Genomic DNA, 27,099 nt, shown 5'->3' with positions numbered 1-27,099 from the left:
CAATTTTGGACGACATACTTTACTATGACTTTTGTGACCTATTTTGGACGACATACTATACTATCACTTTTTTGACCGATTTTGGACGACATACTATACTATGACTTTTTTGACCGATTTTGGACTACATACTATACACTGACGTTTTTGAACGATTATGGATGACATACTATACTATGACTTTTTTGACCGATTTTGGACGGCATACTATACTATGACTCTTTTGACCGATTTTGGACGGCATACTATACTATGACTCTTTTGACCTATTTTGGACAACATACTATACTATGACTTTTTGACCTATTTTGGACAACATACAATACTATGACTTTTTGGTCTCATTTTGGACAACATACTATACTATGACTTTTTGGTCTAATTTGGACGACATACTATACTATGACTTTTTTGACAGATTTTGGACGACATACTATACTATGACTTTTTTATCAAAATTTGGACGACATACTATACTATGACTTTTTTTGTCAAAATTTGGACGACATACTATACTATGACTTTTTTGACCGATTTTGGACAACATACTATCGTACGACTTTTCGACCGATTTTGGACGACATACTATACAATGACTTTTTTGATTGATTTTAGACGACATACTACAGATCAATAGGTTGCATTTTCAAGTCCTGTCAGGGTCAAAATTCAAAATTCTAACAAGACTCTGTTACACATAGCGGAAGTGCTCACTGACAAAACGTCAATCTGTAGGACAAAGTTGCTTTGGACAACATACTATGACAGAATTGTTCCAGGTGGGACTTGAACACAAAATCCCTGATTTACGAGACCAGTGTCTTGTCAATTACACCACTGCGGATAATATATCCTGACCCATCTTGTTGTTATCTTATTTTGGACGACATACTATACTATGACTTTTTTGAATGATTTTGGACGACATAATATACTATGACTTTTTTGTCAAAATTTGGACGACATACTATACTATGACTTTTTTGAACAATTTTAGACGACATACTATACTATGACTTTTGACCTATTTTGGACAACATACTATACTATGACTTTTTTGAACCATTTTGGACGACATACTTTACTATGACTTTTGTGAACCATTTTGGACGACATACTATACTATCACTTTTTTGACCGATTTTGGACGACATACTATACTATGACTTTTTTGACCGATTTTGGACTACATACTATACACTGACGTTTTTGAACGATTATGGATGACATACTATACTATGACTTTTTTGACCGATTTTGGACGGCATACTATACTATGACTCTTTTGACCTATTTTGGACAACATACTATACTATGACTTTTTGACCTATTTTGGACAACATACAATACTATGACTTTTTGGTCTCATTTTGGACAACATACTATACTATGACTTTTTGGTCTAATTTGGACGACATACTATACTATGACTTTTTTGACAGATTTTGGACGACATACTATACTATGACTTTTTTATCAAAATTTGGACGACATACTATACTATGACTTTTTTGTCAAAATTTGGACGACATACTATACTATGACTTTTTTGACCGATTTTGGACAACATACTATCGTACGACTTTTCGACCGATTTTGGACGACATACTATACAATGACTTTTTTGATTGATTTTAGACGACATACTACAGATCAATAGGTTGCATTTTCAAGTCCTGTCAGGGTCAAAATTCAAAATTCTAACAAGACTCTGTTACACATAGCGGAAGTGCTCACTGACAAAACGTCAATCTGTAGGACAAAGTTGCTTTGGACAACATACTATGACAGAATTGTTCCAGGTGGGACTTGAACACAAAATCCCTGATTTACGAGACCAGTGTCTTGTCAATTACACCACTGGGGATAATATATCCTGACCCATCTTGTTGTTATCTTATTTTGGACGACATACTATACTATGACTTTTTTGAACAATTTTGGACGACATACTTTACTATGACTTTTGTGACCTATTTTGGACGACATACTATACTATCACTTTTTTGACCGATTTTGGACGACATACTATACTATGACTTTTTTGACCGATTTTGGACTACATACTATACACTGACGTTTTTGAACGATTATGGATGACATACTATACTATGACTTTTTTGACCGATTTTGGACGGCATACTATACTATGACTCTTTTGACCGATTTTGGACGGCATACTATACTATGACTCTTTTGACCTATTTTGGACAACATACTATACTATGACTTTTTGACCTATTTTGGACAACATACAATACTATGACTTTTTGGTCTCATTTTGGACAACATACTATACTATGACTTTTTGGTCTAATTTGGACGACATACTATACTATGACTTTTTTGACAGATTTTGGACGACATACTATACTATGACTTTTTTATCAAAATTTGGACGACATACTATACTATGACTTTTTTGTCAAAATTTGGACGACATACTATACTATGACTTTTTTGACCGATTTTGGACAACATACTATCGTACGACTTTTCGACCGATTTTGGACGACATACTATACAATGACTTTTTTGATTGATTTTAGACGACATACTACAGATCAATAGGTTGCATTTTCAAGTCCTGTCAGGGTCAAAATTCAAAATTCTAACAAGACTCTGTTACACATAGCGGAAGTGCTCACTGACAAAACGTCAATCTGTAGGACAAAGTTGCTTTGGACAACATACTATGACAGAATTGTTCCAGGTGGGACTTGAACACAAAATCCCTGATTTACGAGACCAGTGTCTTGTCAATTACACCACTGGGGATAATATATCCTGACCCATCTTGTTGTTATCTTATTTTGGACGACATACTATACTATGACTTTTTTGAATGATTTTGGACGACATAATATACTATGACTTTTTTGTCAAAATTTGGACGACATACATATACTATGACTTTTTGACCTATTTTGGACAACATACTATACTACGACTTTTTTGAACAATTTTGGACGACATACTTTACTATGACTTTTGTGACCTATTTTGGACGACATACTATACTATCACTTTTTTGACCGATTTTGGACGACATACTATACTATGACTTTTTTGACCGATTTTGGACTACATACTATACACTGACGTTTTTGAACGATTATGGATGACATACTATACTATGACTTTTTTGACCGATTTTGGACGGCATACTATACTATGACTCTTTTGACCTATTTTGGACAACATACTATACTATGACTTTTTGACCTATTTTGGACAACATACAATACTATGACTTTTTGGTCTCATTTTGGACAACATACTATACTATGACTTTTTGGTCTAATTTGGACGACATACTATACTATGACTTTTTTGACAGATTTTGGACGACATACTATACTATGACTTTTTTATCAAAATTTGGACGACATACTATACTATGACTTTTTTGTCAAAATTTGGACGACATACTATACTATGACTTTTTTGACCGATTTTGGACAACATACTATCGTACGACTTTTCGACCGATTTTGGACGACATACTATACAATGACTTTTTTGATTGATTTTAGACGACATACTACAGATCAATAGGTTGCATTTTCAAGTCCTGTCAGGGTCAAAATTCAAAATTCTAACAAGACTCTGTTACACATAGCGGAAGTGCTCACTGACAAAACGTCAATCTGTAGGACAAAGTTGCTTTGGACAACATACTATGACAGAATTGTTCCAGGTGGGACTTGAACACAAAATCCCTGATTTACGAGACCAGTGTCTTGTCAATTACACCACTGGGGATAATATATCCTGACCCATCTTGTTGTTATCTTATTTTGGACGACATACTATACTATGACTTTTTTGAATGATTTTGGACGACATAATATACTATGACTTTTTTGTCAAAATTTGGACGACATACATATACTATGACTTTTTGACCTATTTTGGACAACATACTATACTACGACTTTTTTGAACAATTTTGGACGACATACTTTACTATGACTTTTTTGACCGATTTTGGACAACATACTATCGTACGACTTTTCGACCGATTTTGGACGACATACTATACAATGACTTTTTTGATTGATTTTAGACGACATACTACAGATCAATAGGTTGCATTTTCAAGTCCTGTCAGGGTCAAAATTCAAAATTCTAACAAGACTCTGTTACACATAGCGGAAGTGCTCACTGACAAAACGTCAATCTGTAGGACAAAGTTGCTTTGGACAACATACTATGACAGAATTGTTCCAGGTGGGACTTGAACACAAAATCCCTGATTTACGAGACCAGTGTCTTGTCAATTACACCACTGGGGATAATATATCCTGACCCATCTTGTTGTTATCTTATTTTGGACGACATACTATACTATGACTTTTTTGAATGATTTTGGACGACATAATATACTATGACTTTTTTGTCAAAATTTGGACGACATACATATACTATGACTTTTTGACCTATTTTGGACAACATACTATACTACGACTTTTTTGAACAATTTTGGACGACATACTTTACTATGACTTTTGTGACCTATTTTGGACGACATACTATACTATCACTTTTTTGACCGATTTTGGACGACATACTATACTATGACTTTTTTGACCGATTTTGGACTACATACTATACACTGACGTTTTTGAACGATTATGGATGACATACTATACTATGACTTTTTTGACCGATTTTGGACGGCATACTATACTATGACTCTTTTGACCTATTTTGGACAACATACTATACTATGACTTTTTGACCTATTTTGGACAACATACAATACTATGACTTTTTGGTCTCATTTTGGACAACATACTATACTATGACTTTTTGGTCTAATTTGGACGACATACTATACTATGACTTTTTTGACAGATTTTGGACGACATACTATACTATGACTTTTTTATCAAAATTTGGACGACATACTATACTATGACTTTTTTGTCAAAATTTGGACGACATACTATACTATGACTTTTTTGACCGATTTTGGACAACATACTATCGTACGACTTTTCGACCGTTTTTGGACGACATACTATACAATGACTTTTTTGATTGATTTTAGACGACATACTACAGATCAATAGGTTGCATTTTCAAGTCCTGTCAGGGTCAAAATTCAAAATTCTAACAAGACTCTGTTACACATAGCGGAAGTGCTCACTGACAAAACGTCAATCTGTAGGACAAAGTTGCTTTGGACAACTTACTATGACAGAATTGTTCCAGGTGGGACTTGAACACAAAATCCCTGATTTACGAGACCAGTGTCTTGTCAATTACACCACTGGGGATAATATATCCTGACCCATCTTGTTGTTATCTTATTTTGGACGACATACTATACTATGACTTTTTTGAATGATTTTGGACGACATAATATACTATGACTTTTTTGTCAAAATTTGGACGACATACTATACTATGACTTTTTTGAACAATTTTAGACGACATACTATACTATGACTTTTGACCTATTTTGGACAACATACTATACTATGACTTTTTTGAACCATTTTGGACGACATACTTTACTATGACTTTTGTGACCTATTTTGGACGACATACTATACTATGACTTTTTTGACCGATTTTGGACGACATACTATACTATGACTTTTTTGACCGATTTTGGACAACATACTATACACTGACGTTTTTGAACGATTTTGGATGACATACTATACTATGACTTTTTTGACCGATTTTGGACGGCATACTATACTATGACTCTTTTGACCTATTTTGGACGACATACTATACTATGACTTTTTGACCTATTTTGGACAACATACAATACTATGACTTTTTGGTCTCATTTTGGACAACATACTATACTATGACTTTTTTATCAAAATTTGGACGACATACTATATACTATGACTTTTTTGAACGATTTTGCACGACATACTTTACTATGACTTTTCTTGACCGATTTTGGACGACATACTATACTATGACTTTTTGGAATGATTTTGGACGACATACTATACTATGACTTTTTGACCTATTTTGGACAACATACAATACTATGACTTTTTGGTCTCATTTTGGACAACATACTATACTATGACTTTTTGGTCTAATTTGGACGACATACTATACTATGACCTTTTTGACAGATTTTGGACGACATACTATACTATGACTTTTTTATCAAAATTTGGACGACATACTATACTATGACTTTTTTGTCAAAATTTGGACGACATACTATACTATGACTTTTTTGACCGATTTTGGACAACATAGTATCGTACGACTTTTCGACCGATTTTGGACGACATACTATACAATGACTTTTTTGATTGATTTTAGACGACATACTACAGATCAATAGGTTGCATTTTCAAGTCCTGTCAGGGTCAAAATTCAAAATTCTAACAAGACTCTGTTACACATAGCGGAAGTGCTCACTGACAAAACGTCAATCTGTAGGACAAAGTTGCTTTGGACAACATACTATGACAGAATTGTTCCAGGTGGGACTTGAACACAAAATCCCTGATTTACGAGACCAGTGTCTTGTCAATTACACCACTGGGGATAATATATCCTGACCCATCTTGTTGTTATCTTATTTTGGACGACATACTATACTATGACTTTTTTGAATGATTTTGGACGACATAATATACTATGACTTTTTTGTCAAAATTTGGACGACATACTATACTATGACTTTTTTGAACAATTTTAGACGACATACTATACTATGACTTTTGACCTATTTTGGACAACATACTATACTATGACTTTTTTGAACCATTTTGGACGACATACTTTACTATGACTTTTGTGACCTATTTTGGACGACATACTATACTATGACTTTTTTGACCGATTTTGGACGACATACTATACTATGACTTTTTTGACCGATTTTGGACAACATACTATACACTGACGTTTTTGAACGATTTTGGATGACATACTATACTATGACTTTTTTGACCGATTTTGGACGGCATACTATACTATGACTCTTTTGACCTATTTTGGACGACATACTATACTATGACTTTTTGACCTATTTTGGACAACATACAATACTATGACTTTTTGGTCTCATTTTGGACAACATACTATACTATGACTTTTTTATCAAAATTTGGACGACATACTATATACTATGACTTTTTTGAACGATTTTGCACGACATACTTTACTATGACTTTTCTTGACCGATTTTGGACGACATACTATACTATGACTTTTTGGAATGATTTTGGACGACATACTATACTATGACTTTTTGACCTATTTTGGACAACATACAATACTATGACTTTTTGGTCTCATTTTGGACAACATGCTATACTATGACTTTTTGGTCTCATTTTGGACGACATACTATACTATGACTTTTTTGACAGATTTTGGACGACATACTATACTATGACTTTTTTATCAAAATTTGGACGACATACTATACTATGACTTTTTTGACAGATTTTGGACGACATACTATACTATGACTTTTTTATCAAAATTTGGACGACATACTATACTATGACTTTTTTGTCAAAATTTGTACGACATACTATACTATGACTTTTTTGAACAATTTTAGACGACATACTATACTATGACTTTTTGACCTATTTTGGACAACATACTATACTATGACTTTTTTGAACCATTTTGGACGACATACTTTACTATGACTTTTGTGACCTATTTTGGACGACATACTATAGTATGACTTTTTGACCTATTTTGGACGACATACTATACTATCACTTTTTTGACCGATTTTGGACGACATACTATACTATGACTTTTTTGACCGATTTTGGACAACATACTATACACTGACTTTTTTGAACGATTTTGGACGACATACTATACTATGACTTTTTTAACGATTTTGGACGACATACTATCGTACGACTTTTCGACCGATTTTGGAAGACATACAATACTATGACTTTTTTGATTGATTTTGGACGACATACTACAGATCAATAGGTTGCATTTTCAAGTCCTGTCAGGGTCAAAATTCAAAATTCTAACAAGACTCTGTTACACAAAGCAGAAGTGCTCATGGACAAAAAGTTAATCTGTGGGACAAAGTATCCTTTGGACAACATACTATGACAGAATTGTTCCAGGTGGGACTTGAACACACAATCCCTGATTTACGAGACCAGTGTCTTATAAATTACACCACTGGGGATAACATATCCTGACACATCTTGTTGTTGTCTCATTTTGGATGACATACTATACTATGACTTTTTTGACTGATTTTGGACGACATACTATACTATGACTTTTTGGTCTCATTTTGGACGACATACTATACTATGACTTTTTTGAACATTTTGGACGACATACTTTACTATGACTTTTTGACCGATTTTGGACGACATACTATATTATGATTTTTTGGTCCGATTTTGGACGACATACTATACTACGACTTTTTTGATTGATTTTGGACAACATACTACAGATCAATAGGTTGCATTTTCAAGTCCTGCCAGGGTCAAAATTCTAAATTCTAACAAGACTCTTTTACACATAGAGGAAGTGCTCACGGACAAAATGTCAATCTGTGGGACAAAATACTATGACAGAATTGTTCCAGGTGGGACTTGAACACAACATCCCTGGTTTACGGGACCAGTGTTTAATCAATTACACCACTGGGGATAACATATCCTGAAACATCTTGTTGTTGTCGCATTTTGGACGACATACTATACTATACCTTTTTGGTCTCATTTTGGATGACATACTATACTATGACTTTTTTGACCGATTTTAGACGACATACTATACTATGACTTTTTTGACCGATTTTGGACAACATACTATACTGTGACTTTTTTGTCACATTTTGGACGACATACTATATTATGATTTTTTGTTCCGATTTTGGACGACATACTATCGTACGACTTTTAGTAAGACATAGGAGTGACAGGGGGATCATACAAGAATCACTTCACGAGATGCCAGACTTCGTATTGAACCCAGCACTTCCTTACAACAGCAACAATGGTGAACTCCACTAACCACTGCACCACCATGTAACCACATCCTACAGGCGAAGGTCCTATGAGACCAAAATGTCGTATTTTTTTATTATTTATACAAACTATGACATTTTGGTGACTTTTTGGACGACATACTAAACTATGACATTTTGGAGACTTTTTGGACGACATACTAAACATTGACTATTTGGTGAGTTTTTTGACGACATACTAAACTGTGTCATTTAGGACATTCAACTGCAAGACATGAGCGGCATGGTGGCGTGGTGGTGTGTTTTGTATGTTCTCCCTGTCGCTCCCATGCCTTACCAAAACAGACTGTGTTCTGAAACACGTGACATTTTTGACACACATAAATGTTGTAGTATAGTACAACATGAAAAAACAATGTTTAGTAAGGCATTGGAGACACACATACTCCACACAGAAATATCCCAGACCTGGGATTGAACCCAGCATATTCTTGCAAAAGTTACATAGTGAAGACCTACTAACCACTACACCACCAGGCCACTTGGGACTTAGAGTAACATGTCATAGTTTAGTATGTCGTCCAAAATTTTGCAAACATGTCATAGTATAATATGTCGTCCAAAATTTGACAAAAATGTCCTAGTTTAGTATGTAGTCCAAAAAGTCATCATTATATATATACATATATATATATATATACATATATACATATATATACATATATACATATATATATACACATATATACATATATATACATACATATATATATACACATACATATATATATAAACATACATACATATATATATATACATATATACATATATACATATACATATATATATATACATACATACATATATACATATACATATATATATACATACATACATATATACATACATACATACATACATACATACATACATACATATATTTAATGCATGGTTAATATTTTAAATTTGGCTAAATTTGACTATGTGACCCTGCAGTCACAATAATACAGAGAAAATATCTGTATTGTTTTGTTAAAAAACAATGATCATAGAACGGGTTAGTTTTAACGGGTTAGTTTTAATTAATTTAATCAGTTGATGCACACAGTATTGATTAATGCAACTTTTAAGTGACACTACAGCTTCTTTTGAAGTGTGGTAGTATGAGATACTGACATCTCGTCAGCACTCTCTGAGCTGTGTGCGCCCCCTGCTGGCCCCACTACAAAGAGGACCATCAGAGGACAAGCACAGCCCTTTTCAGTGAAATCATGGCTGTCAGCAGCAGACACAAGTCACTGATCTCATGAAATCTACTCTGCCTAAGGTTTATCATTTCTAAAGAAATGGCCTTTACTGACGAGAAAATTAACTATGTAAATCACTCACTCTTCCACGCCAAAGTCCATGAGAAAATCAGGCACATTAGCTTGTGACATGTACATCTAAAGATTGCATTTCAAACATTAAAGCCTTAAGAGAAAACTGTTTGAACTTGGAGGCAGCAGTGCAGTTTTTCTTTGACACTGGAGACAAACAGTCTCCAGCGTCCAGTCAAAAAAGGTTGTTAAACAGCAAGAAAACGTAGCAGACTAATTATTAAGATCATAGACCAAACCTAAAATGTTTTTCCCTCGTCGTCAGCCTTCTTTTGTGTCTCAAACACACATCATACTCAGCAATGATGATGTGTCAGTACATCACATTACCACACTTAAAAAGGCCTTAACTATCACTTAAAGTCAATTTATTGTACTGCCATGACTTGTATCAACATTTACCTAAATGTAAATCTTGCTGTGTTTGAAAACCGCTGAGTTAAAAAGCACGAACACAATCTTATTTGTAATCATGTGCATCCATCCAGTTTGTAACAATATGATCTCTATATAAGAGAATGTACATCACTGAAATGTACAGTATGTACGTTGTTTGCCGTGTGCTACTAATAACAAATTGTGCAGCAATTCAAAACAGGATAATCCATTATTAATGGCCTGTATCTGCCATGACATGACTCATTAACATTAAATACAGTTTCATTAATGCTGTTTGAAAGTCCTGTGTCTTCTTGATGGGTTGTATTCATGTAGGTATGACTGACTATTTTTTTTAAAGACACATAAATGTGTGATAAAGGGGAGGAGGCTTTGTGTCAAATTTGCATTAAATATCAGCTCCTATTCTGGGGTAACGTTTCAAAAACAGGTAAAAGAGTTTAACGAAATAGCAAAAACACAGTGTATTAAGCTGCAAAATACAACTTTATGATCCTTATACTGATCCTTATTATTGTGTTTCCCCCTGATATTGTCTTATATCACTGTGTTCCTGTTATTTTGTCCACTTCTGTATAGATTTCAGCCTACCCTCCAATCCATTGGCGATGAGTCCATTGGTCTTCTTCGATTCTGTTGCAGTTCTGCTGGTACAGCCATTAGTCTGGGTGTTGGGACATATAATTGGCCCATGCACTCCTCCTCCTCCTCCTCCTACCCCTACTCCATCTGGGTAGAGTGGGGTGTTAGGAGGGGTCAAGAGGCAGGACGGGTCAGGGTTTGCCATTCGTATGTGGTGTATGGTGCCATTCCTTCTGAGGCTGTGTGTATGTGTTTGGCCTGAGGGTCTGTCCCGTCCCCTGTCCTCTGCCGTCTCTGCCATCGCCTCGTCCCCGGGACCCGCAGAGCGAGGACTGCTGTGGGCCGTGGGCAACTGCTCCCTCTGTGTCGGGACAGGACAGATTGATTTAAGAAGCCTGTATGACGTGACGTCAATTTGTGGGGATGCAGAAGGCGACAAAAAGACAAATGTTCTACAGCGTATCAAACACGTTCCACCTAAACTACAGCATGTCTGCAGCAATGGACAAGTGCAACACTTCCCTTTACAGACGATTACGGTTTAAATGGCATATTTGTGAATGTATATGTGCTTACATGTGCTGTATGTGTACATATGAGGGTGCAGTAACACCAGGGATTATGGTCTCGTCAGCCGTTTGCACTAATTAGACAGCCCGAAAGACTAAGCAGATTAACCATGATTTAACCATGTCTAGGGTTCTGTGAATGTGTGTGTGTGTGTGGTTTGGCTGAAGTATAGGGTTTTTTGTCTTTCATTTATGGGATTATAAGGAACTCCTCAACAACCCCAGCTGCTGAGGCACATGGTCTGGATTACTGCTGGTTGTGTGTGTGTGTGTGTGTGTGTGTAGCTGACAGCTTCTTTTGACCTGCAAGTCGGCTGTGTTGGTTCCGTTGGAGTGTGTGTGCACGGTGGGAGCGCTGGCGTGTGTTTGCGTCTTGGTGCGCAGGCCCCACAGGTAATGGCGGATGTAGAGCAGCTGTCTGTAGATGCTGTCTTCCACACACTCGCTGTCCAAGTCCACTCTGAACCCGGCGCTGGGCAACACGATGGGGGGGTGGTTCTCAAAGCTCTCCAGGAGGTCCACTGAACACACACACACACACACACACACACACTCACTCATGTATATACGCACAGTGACACCTGCTTCAGCAGACTCTTACTCTCACTGTTGTGCAGATTTCAGACACAGCGGCTCGGAGCTCACGCTTTTGGTGCAGTGTGTTTCATCAAACATTTTGAGTACCTTTTTCTCAGGTGTGCTTATATAGCAGGTGAAAATGGAAAAGAAAAAAAAAAAGAATTTCATCAGAGTGCCTATAGGTTATATGTATAAACATTATAACATAGTAATGGAACAAATATATGTACATACAATGTCTGAAAATGGCTGCAGTGAAAGGACAGATGTTCTGGTGCAGTGATAAAAGAGGCACCTTTCTCCTAATTACAAGTCAGGTTAAAGGTTTAAACCTGTTATTTTAAGGTGATAAGAATTACATAGTGTTGCTTTTTTCATCATTTTAAAAATGTCTACTTGAATATAATTTAAAAGATCAACCTGCAAATTATGGCACAGGGAATGTTAGACACAACACAAATGTCTGTTTTAGCAATGTGATAAACATCCTAGTTATGATCAGGTTTTTGCAGTGTGACTGCTTTGAAAAACAATTTAAACTCTTCCAGTTCTCCCAAGGATGCCAATGTGACAATATAAAAAATGCATCTTTTAATTAAAAAAAACCCTGTTCACATTTAGAGGAAATTACAAGATGAAGTACAGATCATATGAGTGGACATACCTGTCGGCATCGTCCAACATGAGCCTGGTTGCAGGTGACACATCTGAATTTCTGATTGCAAAACATCAAATTCGCAATTGTGGAGACTTTAAGAGTTCAGATTCTTATGGGTGACGTCACGACCAGTTGCCACTTGTTTGTAACATCATATCCTAGTTTCTGGAATCTAGAGCAGCTCTTAACCTGATTTGAAGAAACCTGAAGACCCAGTGGAAGCTTGAGTCAGAAACTAGGATACTTCGACACGTTTCTGATTACTCTCTGCTCTGTGCGTGAGCTGTGATCTTAACTTGACTAACAAAGCAGCCAGATAACGGCACATTTAATAAAACTAGAGAAAGCACCCAGAGAGCACAAACCTCTGCCAATGCTGCTCAGTTTCACACCACATCAATGCACACTGCTATCTCGCACGATTAGGAATTGTCCCATGTTCAGATCACCACCAAAATCTACTAATTTCTCCCATTCCATTCCATCTAAATCAGTCCTTTTTAAGTTATGCTGCTCACAGACAGACAAACAAGTGAGAAGTTAATGATGAGCAAATATTAGACATTACATATCATTTACTGCCAGACTGTTTTATCATTTCTGGCGAGGTGAATCGAATAACCTGCCAAGTGAGTGTAGACACAGATCCTATATTGTGAATTATCAAAAAGAATCAATCTCTGTCTCAGAAAGAGCCGGCTCCTTTTGTTGTTATGTTAACTAAGCCCAACTGATATTAATTGTGGTGAATGTCCTTGTTCGCACTTGACTTTCACTAACGCCCTTCAGAAAAGAGCTGCTCTACAGCTCAAAAACCAGAAGCCTGACGATGTAATTTATCTACAGGCTTAAAAAAAAAGCATAATTCATTTCATCGATTCCACTGACAACAAAAATAATCTCACCAATTCATACACGTACCTGTTCTGTATATGTAAGCCTCATCCTCGCTGCTGGGTTGCCATGTTGGAACAGGGCCTATCTCTGCTGTGAGCTGGTACTGAGTGAGAATCCGGTGCAGCTGGACCGGTTTCAGAGTCGGGTGCTCACTTGACAGTGCTCGCCAACTCCGCTGCGGATGAAGAGGGGAGGAAAAAAAAAAAATAAGTACAGTAAGACTTAATCATAAGTCCGGGGAGATCCCTGTGTAATAAACCTTATCATGGCCGAGGAGGAGAAGTGGCACTTTAACCACCAGAGGGTTCCTGGTTCAGTCCATCAAGAACAATTGATGAACAACAACAAGAACAATGAGGCATGTATAAGAAATGAAAGTGCTTAGAGAACTATGGGCCCTTTGGACCACAGCCATTTTCTAATGTTATAGCAGTAAAAACACCCTGAAACTGAGGAAGCCAATATGGCACCCAGTCATAATTCATGTCATTACTTAGAACCTGTGATTTTGGCCAACATGTGTTACCTGTGTGAGCTGTTGTGGGGGTGTGGCCAGTATGGAAACGGTGCTGTTGAGTTTGGTGAAGAACTTGTCAGCCAGATGTCCTAGACTGGACCTGCTCGCCCACTCCATGACCATTCGCAAACACGCCTGAATCTGCAGCACCTTGGACCGCTGGAGCCAACCTCGGGATGGACCTGGACACAAACGCACACATGCTCATGCACACATTTCATCAGAAATCCATCCATCCATCCATCTTCTACCACTTTATCCTCCTCATGAGGGTGCCACTCTCAGCTGACATAGGGCGATAGGTAAGGTACAACCTGGACAGTTCCCAAGTCCATCACAGGGCCACATACAGTATAAACAAACAACCATTCACACTCACTCTCACACCTATGGTCAATTTAGAGTGGGGATATGTTTTTGGACTGTGAGAGGAAGTCAGAGAACCTGGAGAAAACCCACGCACACATGGGGAGAACATGCAGCATGCCCTTGTTCCGACCGGGTCACAAACACGGTTCTTCTTGCTGTCAAGACAAGAGTGCTAACCACTACACCAACCGTGTGGCCCCTCAACAGAAACGCTACAGTACATTTCTGCTCGAGGGTTGGGTCTGCACACGTCTGAGACGGAGGCAGTGGAAATAGTGTCTATGTTAATGTGTGTACCGTGCAGCAATAGAGACATCAATGTTTCAGTAAGTTGATAGTGAAGTCAATGAAACAACAGCCACCAGCTGTCTTCTCCTAGCAGAGTACACACACACACACGCCGAGTGATGCAGAGGAGCTCAGCTGACTGGGTTCCAGTACACATCCTGCTTTACTCTCTCCTTCCCCCCTAACCCTCTTCGTTCTCTGCATCACATTAAAAAAACTCTCAAGACATCTTGTGGCAAGTCAAGGAGGCAATAACTCTAAATCTAGCCTTTGTCAAACTGTTGGTGCATTACCTCACTGCAGCCCTAATGCTGGTATAAGCTTTCTGGAATCCCCATCCTTTTCCCCAGTTCAAGCCAGTTCAATATTCACATTTAAGAAGCTGAAACATCAGAAACCTTGTATTAATTATTATAAAAAACGAATAATCGATTATCAAAATAGCTGACGATTCATTTAGTAATCAATTAATAATCGATTGATCATGCATAATGGGAAGACTTATATGGACTGCCCATATGACTACAATCAAACACTTTAATATAGCCTTTAAGTTGCACTTCACTGATACAAACGTTTGCATTTGTTCTGTCCTAATTATATATATATAAACAAAAGTTTTAAAAAAAAGTGTGTGTTTTATTGAATAAAAAATATAAAAGCACCAAGTTTCAAACAGACAATGACATGAAAGACAAAGACAGCTCACACATAACCATTCAAATATTGGGCCATATGTTATACACACACACACACACACAGACACGCATGCATGTCTGTGTAATAGGCTTATGTCTAGGCATACAATAATCTGCGTGTGAGGCACGGCAAACAGACGAGACATCACTTAACCTCTTAGCAGCGGTGTCATAATGCTTCCTAACAGCAGGTTTACAGAAACACACTCAGAAATGAAAAAAAAAAAAGAGCTGTGCATTATCATCTGTGTGCAGGCTGCGAGACAGGAAACGGGTCAAGCTGACAGCTTTAATCCAGACGTTTAGTTCCTAAACCTAGTTTTGAATCAAACACAGATAGTGACACATGATACGTGACATTTACAACTCCTCTGACGAAAGAAACATGTGATGTCACGTGTCTCTTTTCCATGTGATGTATTTGGAGAACAGTTCAATGTGAACCAGTGTGACAGATCCTGCACATGTGGATGTATGTGGCCATGCTGATATTAAAGGTCCAGTGTGCAACATTTAGACAAGTTTATTGTTGGAAATGGAACATACTACCCATAAGTATACTTATAGAAGTGTATAATTGCTTCAAAATAAAAAATAGTTTGGTAGAGGCAGTTATTATGTAAATTCTGAGAGGTGACCACTCAAATAAATAATAATGGCATGATCCTTTGTGGTACTATGTGAGTTTCCTGATATGCTGGACAAAGCGTGGGGTGAGGGTGTTGATATTAATAAATAAAAAGAAATGATATTAATATAAAATGAACATGTTGTCCCTTTGTTGTTGTAGAAAAACTGTGATCATTGTTGTTATTTTGTGTGAAATCATGGAGCTCACTCAGGAACAGGTCTGAACAGCGCACAAGCACGAGCTGCATTACCCACCACAGACTCACTTAACTGTTACCATGGACACCATAATTGGACAAATATCAATGAGTGACATAAAAAGGGGGGCGACTAAGAGAAGGAAAGAGAGACAGTGAAGGTAGGAGGGAGGATGGAGGACGAGGAGACGAGGAGGGGAAGAGGACAGACTCGGCAGGAACGTAAAGGTATTTCTCCTTCTCTCTGGGCCAGACATGTGATCTCTCCTGTCACCACTGCCTAATGAAGACATATAGCGTGTGCGTGTGTGTGTGTGTGTGTGTGGAGAGGTTACAAGAAGTCATGGGTAGTCGGACAATTATTATATAAATATTTATAGAATAATTGCTGTATTTAGACACAGTAAAAAGACAATTAGCAAGATCACCACAACATGTGACTTGCCTTGCAGCCTTTTACCCTTCACTCTCTGCCCTTTTTTCTTTTACCCCACCCCTCCTCTACACCCAATGCAACCTCTACTCTTCTTTGTCTCACCCCCGCTCCCCCACCCCCCCGGATGACCAGATGGAAAGAGGGAAGGCAAGGAGGAGGAAAAAGAAGATGAAGCAGGGGGAGACACAGTATGCAGATAGGAGAAGGGCACTGAGGACAAATCTGGGCCGTCTCTGTCAAAATGCTGACAAGGACACAAGGACACAAGGACACACTCTCTCTCCCTCTCTCTGTGTCAACAGCACAACTCCTGAGGGAGGTCCAATGGCAGAAAGTGTGCGAGTGTGGATGCTTTTTTTCGCCCTTACCTTTGTCCATCAGCTGGTTAAACAGCGACACGTTGGAGAAGAAGAAGAGGTACGCGAACATCTGAGCCTGGATCTCAGAGTGGACTTCATAGACCTGCATGAGCTCCTGGGCGTTTTGAAACACCTGCACAAAACGCACAAAACGCAAAGGTCATATTACGATGGCACCATCGTATTCATAATGCAATTTTTACGTCTCACACACGTTTTACCTTGTTAGTACCAATTTATTAGTTGGTGATGAATATAAAAAGGTATCATGATATTACATTACTAACATATATTATATTGTCACTGTGCAGTAATATAAAGTGCTACGTTCTCCGGGGAATGTTTAGCACATTTCCCTGATAAATGACTCTTTAAATGACTTCATGAATCAATTTGCCGTGAATTAATTTCTGTCAAACGATAAATCGACTAATTATTAAATCACGAGTGGTGACTGCACGCGTCCTCACCTGCAGGACCCTGCGTATAGGTTCAGGAAACCCCACGCCGCCTTTCCAGCAGGGCTCAGAGCTGTCCACTGGGAATGGATTACAGTCCAACAAACCTGGCAACACGACATAAAGAGCCTGGACACACACACACACACACACACACATACATTTAAAGATATGTGTGATGATAGAAGAGTCCTAATTTAATCAGATTATTTTATGGTCTAGTCATAAATCGGACAAAAATGAAGCCCCATAATGTCAATTATTACAATTTAAGATGAAGACATGTTTTAAAATTAGGCTGAAGTCAGGGTTAGGTTAAGATTAAGGTCAAGGTCAGGATTAGGTCAGTAGTAAAATGGGGGAGAAAAATCCCCATAAGAGTAAAGTTAAGGTTTAGGGTTAGACCAGTAGTCATTATGGTTCAGGTTAAAGTGGAAATGAATGTAAGTCAATGTAATGTCCTCTGAAGTCATGGAAACCAGTGTTTGTGTGAGTGTAAATGTGCTTGAGTGAGTGTGTGTGTGTGTGTGTGTGTGTGTGTGTGTGTGTGTAATAAATCCGATCTGCTGTTTCAAGAACGCTGCTCTTTAGTTTGTGTTTAGTCGTGATCATTGAGGGGAAGACACTTTTGTCATGGCGACCGATTACCTTGGTGATGTAGTAGACACATTGCTGGAAAGTGTACATGATCACCTCCTCCAGTATAGTCATTGCCTCCTCATTGGCTGAGATGGTCGCCGATAGCAACGACTCCTTTGACCCTAGACACGGACGCGACAGAGATAGAGTCACACTTAGGAGATAAGTCTTGAGAGCGGGAGTGTTGTAGTTGTGTCACTATCAACTGTACATGTCACTGAGAGTAATGGCTCTTCAGCCATAATGTATCCACACTCTCATCATTCACAGTGTGTGTGTGTGTGTGTGTGTACCTTGCAGTGTCTCTATGCTGTGTGTGTACGCTGGTGCTCTTTGCTGTATAAAGTAGAGGATCTCAATGGAGTTGGACATCCAGAAGAAGATGATCTGCAGGTCTGGGAGTAAGTCTGAGATACTGAGCAGAGACAGGGAGGCTGGGTCCTGGCTACATGGACACACACACACACACACACACACAATCAATGGGGTTAAATGCAGTTTGATAACACACCAACATACGGCAAACACGCTCTCTTTCACTCCAGCACAAGTTGAAAAGTAATACTCACTGCTGAGCTTGCTTCTGTGCCAGCTCCTTTGTCTTCTCCTGAAAGACGCGCACACACCGAAAGAGAGAGAGAGAGAGAGAGAGAGAGCAATTAAGCTTCATTAAATTTTCATGATGTGCGTAGGAGAAACTAACCACAGAAAAGTAATACCACTCACAATATCATATTTACTAAACCTTGCATGCTTGCGGCGACACCTCATGCCCCACTGCCCTGAATTCATTTACCCTAATTATACAACAATCCCACCCCAGTTGATTTGTTTAGAAGGTAATAGACCTTTGACCTACACCAAGTATGCAGGAGGATTTTGTGGGGGGGGTTTATACACCACACTCGCTGCCCATGTTGCAAGACAAACTATTGCTCAAATCTCACAAGGGAAGCAAAAAAAACAGTTGATGAATTTCTTTGTCATTTGTAGGAAAAAAAAAGCCCTAATATAGATTACATGCACATTAAGAAAACAAAACAGCCCTCAGTACAAAAAAACATCACTACAACAAATCCCATAAACCTAAAGAACTTCCGCCAATGAAGTTCAGATTAGATCTGAATCTAAAAAAGGACAAAATCAGAGAAGTTGAGCCACTTCTAGAGCCAACTGAGTAAGATAGTAAAGTCAGTTAAATGCAAGACCAATAAAAGAGCTGAGCCGTCACACAACTAACAGACCATTAACCCTACAAAATGGTACTTTCATTTCAAATGTCTCTAAATGCAAAAAAAAAAATGTGTTTGTTTGCTTATTTTTCCCAATCACACACCAGATGAGGAAAAATTTAAAGAAAAATGTAAAGCCGCACTATGATTTAAGCAAATTAATGCTTTAACTGTTTGGTTAGGAAGTAGCTTAAATTAAAAAGATAGATCAGACTTTCAAACATTTCAGACGGACAACTCGCAGCACAGTTAGAAAACAATGTGTCAGTTTGTAATAAAGTACAATACATGTGAAACGCAACCCTGTTAAACTATTTAACTGACCCGACATGGTTGAACAGTTTCCCTGCACATGAGGTTCATTTAATTAGAGGCCAAAGAACGACAGAGAGACAGAGACAGAGAGAGACACACACAGAGAGACAGAGACAGAGAGACAGAGACAGAGAGAGAGACAGAGACAGAGAGCGAGACAGAGAGAGAGAGACAGAGACAGAGAGAGAGAGGGGAGTGTAAACGGATACCGACCCATGCGATTGTCTGGATGCGCCGCACAATCTTGAGCAGCAGTTTTCCAAAACTCCCAGGTGGGAACGTTGCAGCAGAGTGTTGTATGCACAGACACAGCAGGTAGGCTGGTGTCAGCTTATGGTCGTCTCCTGACAAAGAGACACAGGATTTCAGTCGTGATGCAACAACTATGACATTCTGAGACGACACCGGTGTCAGAGAGTCAATAAATAGATATGTTTTATTTATTTTGTCACTACTTTGTGGCAGGGACCCAAGGAAATCATTATGAAATGTAAACTGTTTGAAAAGGTACAGTGCGTTACATCTTCTACCGCTTTATCCTCCACACGATCCATCACAGGGACACATAGAGAAAAAACAACCATCCACTCTCACACCTACGGTCAATTTAGAGTGTCCAATTTACCTCATTCTCATACTGCATGTTTTTGGACTGTGGGAGGAGGCTGGAGAACCCAGAGAAAACCTCCGCACACATAGAAAGAACATGCAAACTCCATGCAGAAAAGCCTTCCCTTGTTCTGACCGGGTCACAAACCCAGGTCTTCTTGCTGAAAGGCAAGAGTGCTAACCACTACACCAACCGTGTGGCCCTGGTTAGTTACATGTTGCAGCTAAATATCTCTCACCTCACTCTTCCAAGTGGAGAAACTATGTTGCCTTCCAAAATGTTGCCAACCATAAAGCTGACCCGCCTCCTGATATATGGTTAATTAAAAATAATGATTCACACAATCAGGTGATTGCACGTTCACAAACCATAATATTTGTATCATCATTTTATCTTCAATTCCTGCCAAATGGAAATAAATTCACCTAGATTTTGCACACTGGACCTTTAACGACTTCCACACATTATTACTCTGCCTTTGACCAACACGATCATACAAATGTATGAAAAGAATTACGTAATTAGAATGTTTTAAAGTCCAGATAAACACTGGTTTCTGTATCAGTGAACTTGGTTGTATTTGCTGATGCAACATTTAACAAGATGAATATTCCGATGTACTGTACATCCAATAAATTGTTGCATCTCTAGTCGCTGCACTGCACTTATGAATACATTCATTTTCTCTTTTAGCTCCAGGAGCAACTTTCTAGACTTGCAGCTCGCAGCATTTTCAAATGCACATGATTCACTGGCACTCGTCTCCAGCTAAGAAATATTCATGTGTCAGTGAGATCGACGGATAACGCAGAGTAACAAGGACACTAGAAATGCTACGGATACTAGAAAGAAATGTTGTAGTGGAATTTTGCAAATGTCTTTTTTTCTATAAATCAATGAATGCTTTAATTTTAATTTTAATTTTCACCATCAAAATAAACAACATTACTACTATTTTAAGCATCAGCAATTTGATTTCATTCAACCGTCTTTTGTTGTGGCCACACATACTGTACCTGTATGTCAAATGTTTTAATAATTGGGCAAATGAGAGCTAAACTATATGCATGGTGAGCAATGACAAGTTACTCAGGAACTTAACACTGTCACATTATTTCTTTATAATGTAACAAGGGCCTTTCTGCATGGAGTTTGCATGTTCTCCCCGTGTGTGCGTGGGTTTTCTCCGGGTTCTCCAGTTTCCTCCCACAGTCCAAAAATATGCAATATGGGGATTAAATTGACCGTAGGTGTGAGAGTGAGAGTGATTGGTTGTTTGTCTCTATATGTGTCCCTGTGATGGACTGGCAAACTGTCCAGAGTGTACCTCCTCTATAGCCACATGTCAGCTGAGATTGGCACAGCACCACCCATGACCCTCATGTGGAGGATAAAGCAGTGGAAGATGGATGGATGGATTAGTATAATACATATATTAGCAAAATAAAGCTGGGTTACTATTTGTTTTATGTTCTTTGGACGCTATCATCTGACAACCTAACCCTGTTACCTAACCCAGAGACAGATATTTTGCTTTGGAAGGCAGTTCTGCAATTTAACTTCTTATTTTTGTTTCAATAAAGTGGATTCAGTTCCACAAGTTGGTGATGTACATAGAACCTTTCTCTGAAGTATTATAGCACTACAACAAGAAATGTAACCTTTTATGTTTCATACCAAGTAATAAGTAAAGGAATATTTATATTCCAAAGGAGTATTATGTGATAATTAACTACTACTAGAAGTGAGAACTCTATCTTTTTTGGAAAAACGATCCTTTGATTTCAACACAAAATAAACTTTTCTTTTTGTTTTTTAAAAAATATGTAACTAAGCTATTTATTGTCGATCACTGTACACACCTCCAGGTTCGATGAGGGACACGATTCTGTTCAACAGCTGGTCTTCATGAGTCTGGTCAAACTCCAGCTGTAGCCTCCTTTTCTGACCTCCTCCTCTTCCTCCTCCTCCTCCTCCTTCCCCTCCTGACAAACTAACAGGTCCTCCTGCTGATGTGCCCCCGCAGCGGGGTTTCACCAGGTGAGGTTTGAAGCTGCGTCTAACTGCAGACACACTCAGTGCCTGCGCTGCTTTGTCCTTCAGCACAGAACCACACATCTTACAAGTCTGAGCTCCGCCCTCTCCTTCCTCCACCCCGGCATCGTAAAGCTGCCCCAGCGTGCGAAGGCGTGCCAGGGTCTGAGCTGGCAGAGGCTTAGCGCCTGTGGGGTCCTTGTACAGGAAGATGTAATGCGCTCCAAATGACAGGAGGTCACCGTGTCGCAGTGTGGTGGAGCGCTCACAGCGGGAAAAGTTCACCAGAACTGTGGCGTGGAGCACAGGCTCCACAGCGACGCAGAAACGCTGGTTCTCCGCCGTGTCCTCTCCCTTGTTGTTGTTGTTGGCATGGCGACGGGGCGCAGGGACTCTACGCAGGCGGCAGTGCAGGGGCAGGATGTCAGGAGAAAACAGGCAGATGTTGGGGCGAGCTGACGGAGTCTCCTGACCGACTGTGTGCTGCTCTCTGTTCAGCAGGTAAACGAGGCAGTCCTGCGACACACAACAGCATTAATGTCACAGCATGATCGCCAGTCTGGAACTAAAAGAACCGCGTAACTACAGTTACCTGCCGATTGTATCCCTGCAGCAGCAGGAGATGTGGGGACTGGTAGAGAGAGTGCCTCACCCCTCCTCCTCCTCCTCCCTGAGTCCCCTCTTCTTTCCTCCGGCCACTGGAGGCCAATTCACGTTCTCGGGCCCTAAGGGGCCCCGGCAGGGTTGAGTAATAACGTTTGGGCTCCTCTCCTACTCCCAGCTGTAAACATATGCACAGACAGATCAGCAACTGAGCTGGATGCAAAAAGAACTTTGAAAGTTGGCCAACTTTTCACTTCACAATTTACAACGTCAGTGGATATTTTGTGAGGAGTTGATGTTCTCATTGCTAGTTTTGGGTCTTTTTCAATCGACCATGATGTTCATTTTGGAAATGATGTTCCCATTTAGAGGAAAATAAAACAACTGGCAGCTTCCAATAGGAATCTGGTTGCAGGTGACTGAATATCCAATTGCAAAACCTCAATATGGCATCGAGTCTTCATAACACGTGTGTGTTGTGAGAGTGCAAGTCTCTCAAAACACAAAACTGAATAAAAAAAAGAGTATAAAGAGCATCAATTATCTCCATTTTAGAATGTGAAAAAATGACCGAGCAAACTAAAAGTAAATCATTTTTTATCCAACTGTGTCGTATCATGTCATTGTTTTGCTAAAATAGATTTCACAAAATTGGCGGTGAAAACAGAACCGTGCAGGAACCTGTATCGCAGTCCAAATTTGCATCAATACCCAGACCTACTTACAAGCATTCAGGATTTAAAGCCAAGCTGAAAACAGTCCCATGAAAAAAAAACAATCAATCATCCTGACTAAGCTCCGGGGGAGGCCCCACCTGGTTGAGGCTGGTTTCACTGAGGCTGCGGCAGAAGGATGAGTTGCTGGAGCGGGGCAGAGTCAGTGTCCCCTTTGCCCTGTTCCTCTGGAGCTTACGAGCTTGGGCGTTGATGTCTACAGGGAGGCAGAGTGATATAGCAAGAGAGAGAAGGCAGAGCAATAAAAGAAGTTCAAGACACTGAAGAAAAGAAAAAAAAAAGCATATTTAAAACTGTAGTGCGTAACTTCTACACGTAACAAAATGTCCATTACACTCAGGCAAGAGGGGTCTCTCTACAGACAGGGGGCGTATCTTTATATTTATATAACTACAAATTATTCAGACAATTTCAAGTTCCACTGTTGGATACTGTTGCACAATGCTGATTAAACCCATCAGCTCCACTCTGTGTTTCTCAGTATAGCAGCGTTTGGCTCTTGCGTTAAACTGACAACACAAAGGGGCGCTTGCGACAAGTTTCAGAGCTGAATTCTCACTCAATCCCAGCGGCTATAGGGTGAAAGGCAGGGGGTACACCAATCACAGGACATTCAGACCAACCCAATTTGCCTAATCCCCAAATCTGCATGTTTTTGGATGGTGGGAGGAAACTGGAGAAAACCCCCCCACACACACGAAGAGAACATGCAAACTCCAAGCAGAAAGGCCCTTGTTCCGACCGGGTCTTCCTGATGCAAAGGCAAGAGTGGTAAATACTATGCGCTGAATCCTATTAACCTAAAAATATCTGGTGGTATAAAAGGTTCTTGGCCCCACCCGCTCCTGCACTGCTGGTGAATACACGCCAGCGCTCCCTCGACGCAGCATACGCATATTAAAATGTGACACTGTTGAATTTCTGTTGACATAAACCAAACATCAACAACAGTCACTGCAGTTACGCACTGCAGCTTTAAAGGAGTGACGTCTGCACACAGTATCTCCTCAGACAGAGTCATGTCAGTGATACAGAAAGTAAAACCTGTCAGATGATGTAAATGGCTCTGGATGGAGCTGACAACAGTGAACCTGATGAAAAGTGAACTCAGCAGCTCCTCGTGGTTTTCATTTCAAGATTTTGACGCCATGCAATGGTCCACACAGACTTACACACTCGGGGTAATGGGAGTGGTTCTGGTGACAACACAGGTAAAGGTGGTCTCCATGGCAATGATTGACAGCCACCCTACCTGAGACCAGTCCCCACCTTTAGAGCTGGATTGTACAACTCGACCACACCGTAGGGGGGAGCCTCTGTGTTTGCCAAGTCCGGACCGACCCATTAGAGCCGCCAGGAATTGGGGGGTTTTGAGCCCTACAGCGGGGTGGGAGGGGTTAGGAGGGGGAAAGCTGAGAAAGAAAAACCCCACCAAAACACCAAGCAGAGAATAACCCCCATAAACTCACACACTCACACATCTGCACGCCACAGACATGCACGGTGGAGCAGAAAAGGCGTGTGGTTTCCAGTGATTCACATCACCAGTGGGTGAAAAGAGATTATACACAGTTAAAGGTTTCAAGAACAGGATTTTCCTCCGCGCACGTCACTGCAAATTCAACACACCTTTCAATGTAGGTGTTCTTGGTCTTATATTTGTTACAGAAACAATGAATTTGAAAATCCTACAGTACCTTTAAAGTGCTATCTCATCATTAAAAGTGCATGCACATGCACACACTCACACACACAGACAGGGAGAAAAAAAGACATGTTAAAGTCAAGAGTAAAAGTGTGTGAGTTTCACTGTAACACAATAAACAAAGAGAGTATCTATCTGTATTAATACGTGTATAGAAAGTGTTTGAGTGCTTACATTTGATCTTTATATTATTATTCCTTTTCTTTCAGAGTAGTTACATTTCTAGTTTTTATTGCTTTTTTAGCACAAATTGAAAAGGGACATTAAAACAGGTTACCAGAAATGGGTTTTGATTTTTCAATTGTTAGGATTTGTTCACAATTAGAAAATAATCTGTCAGGATTTCATGCATTTGCGGGTTGATTAAGAAAATAAAGCTGGAGCATAACAAAACACAGCAACAGAGATTGCAGAGTGACTCTCTGGCTTCCACAGAGGTTGACATAGCAACCAGTAAACCCTGCACTGTGAAGCTGGAAATTCTTCCTGTGTCTCTTAGAACACTCAGGGATGAATGTGTGTGTGTGTGTGTGTGTGTGTGCATGGCACTTTTCATCAATCTATGAACCAAATTCACATAAAGGTCACTTCATGGTGCCTAAAGAGACGTGCATTCACAAAGGTATGGATTGATATTACTGCAATGCAGAGGTTAAATCACCACACTTGTTTTTTCTAAGCTTGTTAAATGTGTTTATCTCATTATTATTAACTGAAAATGAGTCAATCTTCAATAGAAACTGTGAATTTTCAGGTTCAGATAAGAGCCAGTGGACGCACAATACGTGCTGGTGCATTAGTATGACAGTGCTCATCACCTCAGAGAGGTGTTATTCATGAAACACCAGAGTGCCAGGGCCAATTCACACCTCAGGCTACAGAGGATTCAGTTTTCACTCAATTGATCGACCAGCTGTCTACACGTGTGTGTGTGTGTGTGTGTGTGTGTGTGTGTGTGTAAATGAAAACCCAGGTGAATCAATGTCTTCACAGGACAGCAGCTCCATATAAAACAAACAGAAAATGATATCTACAGTGTAATAACTGACAAGGAACTCTTATTCTGCATATACACACGTATGCACATATTAGGGCTGAACAGTTTTATCAAAATTGCAATATGGCCATTATGATTTTCAAAGGGCAGGATACACTAATTCTTAAAGCCAAAATGTGTGTCAAACTACCATTTTAGATGGAATGTTGTCGAGACTGACAAATGCACATCATATTCTACACACTGA

The 27,099-nt window shown here is 39.2% G+C and overlaps 1 protein-coding gene across 4 annotated transcripts in view; it reads right to left on the bottom strand.

The window, feature by feature from the left end:
* Nucleotides 1-27,099, bottom strand: part of radil (Ras association and DIL domains) — a 43,542-nt gene that overhangs the window by 10,923 nt on the left and 5,520 nt on the right. For 3 of the 4 annotated variants that reach the window (XM_058640294.1, XM_058640295.1, XM_058640297.1), the window contains 14 exons: nt 25,420-25,527; nt 24,231-24,346; nt 23,406-23,594; nt 22,642-23,329; nt 20,383-20,513; nt 19,192-19,229; nt 18,916-19,067; nt 18,632-18,744; nt 17,996-18,112; nt 17,535-17,658; nt 14,558-14,730; nt 14,056-14,206; nt 12,201-12,418; nt 11,338-11,689 (listed from right to left, as the gene is read on the bottom strand). In XM_058640294.1, coding sequence (XP_058496277.1) covers nt 11,338-11,689; nt 12,201-12,418; nt 14,056-14,206; nt 14,558-14,730; nt 17,535-17,658; nt 17,996-18,112; nt 18,632-18,744; nt 18,916-19,067; nt 19,192-19,229; nt 20,383-20,513; nt 22,642-23,329; nt 23,406-23,594; nt 24,231-24,346; nt 25,420-25,527 — 2,670 coding nt within the window. The remainder of the gene's footprint in view (nt 1-11,337; nt 11,690-12,200; nt 12,419-14,055; nt 14,207-14,557; nt 14,731-17,534; nt 17,659-17,995; nt 18,113-18,631; nt 18,745-18,915; nt 19,068-19,191; nt 19,230-20,382; nt 20,514-22,641; nt 23,330-23,405; nt 23,595-24,230; nt 24,347-25,419; nt 25,528-27,099) is intronic. The other variant, XM_058640298.1, reaches the window with a different exon arrangement.

The sequence above is a fragment of the Solea solea genome, chromosome 10, assembly GCF_958295425.1.
Source record: "Solea solea chromosome 10, fSolSol10.1, whole genome shotgun sequence".
Lineage (NCBI taxonomy): Eukaryota > Metazoa > Chordata > Actinopteri > Pleuronectiformes > Soleidae > Solea > Solea solea.
The sequence above is the reverse complement of the archived record's forward strand: the minus strand, read 5'-3'. Positions and strand labels throughout refer to the sequence as shown.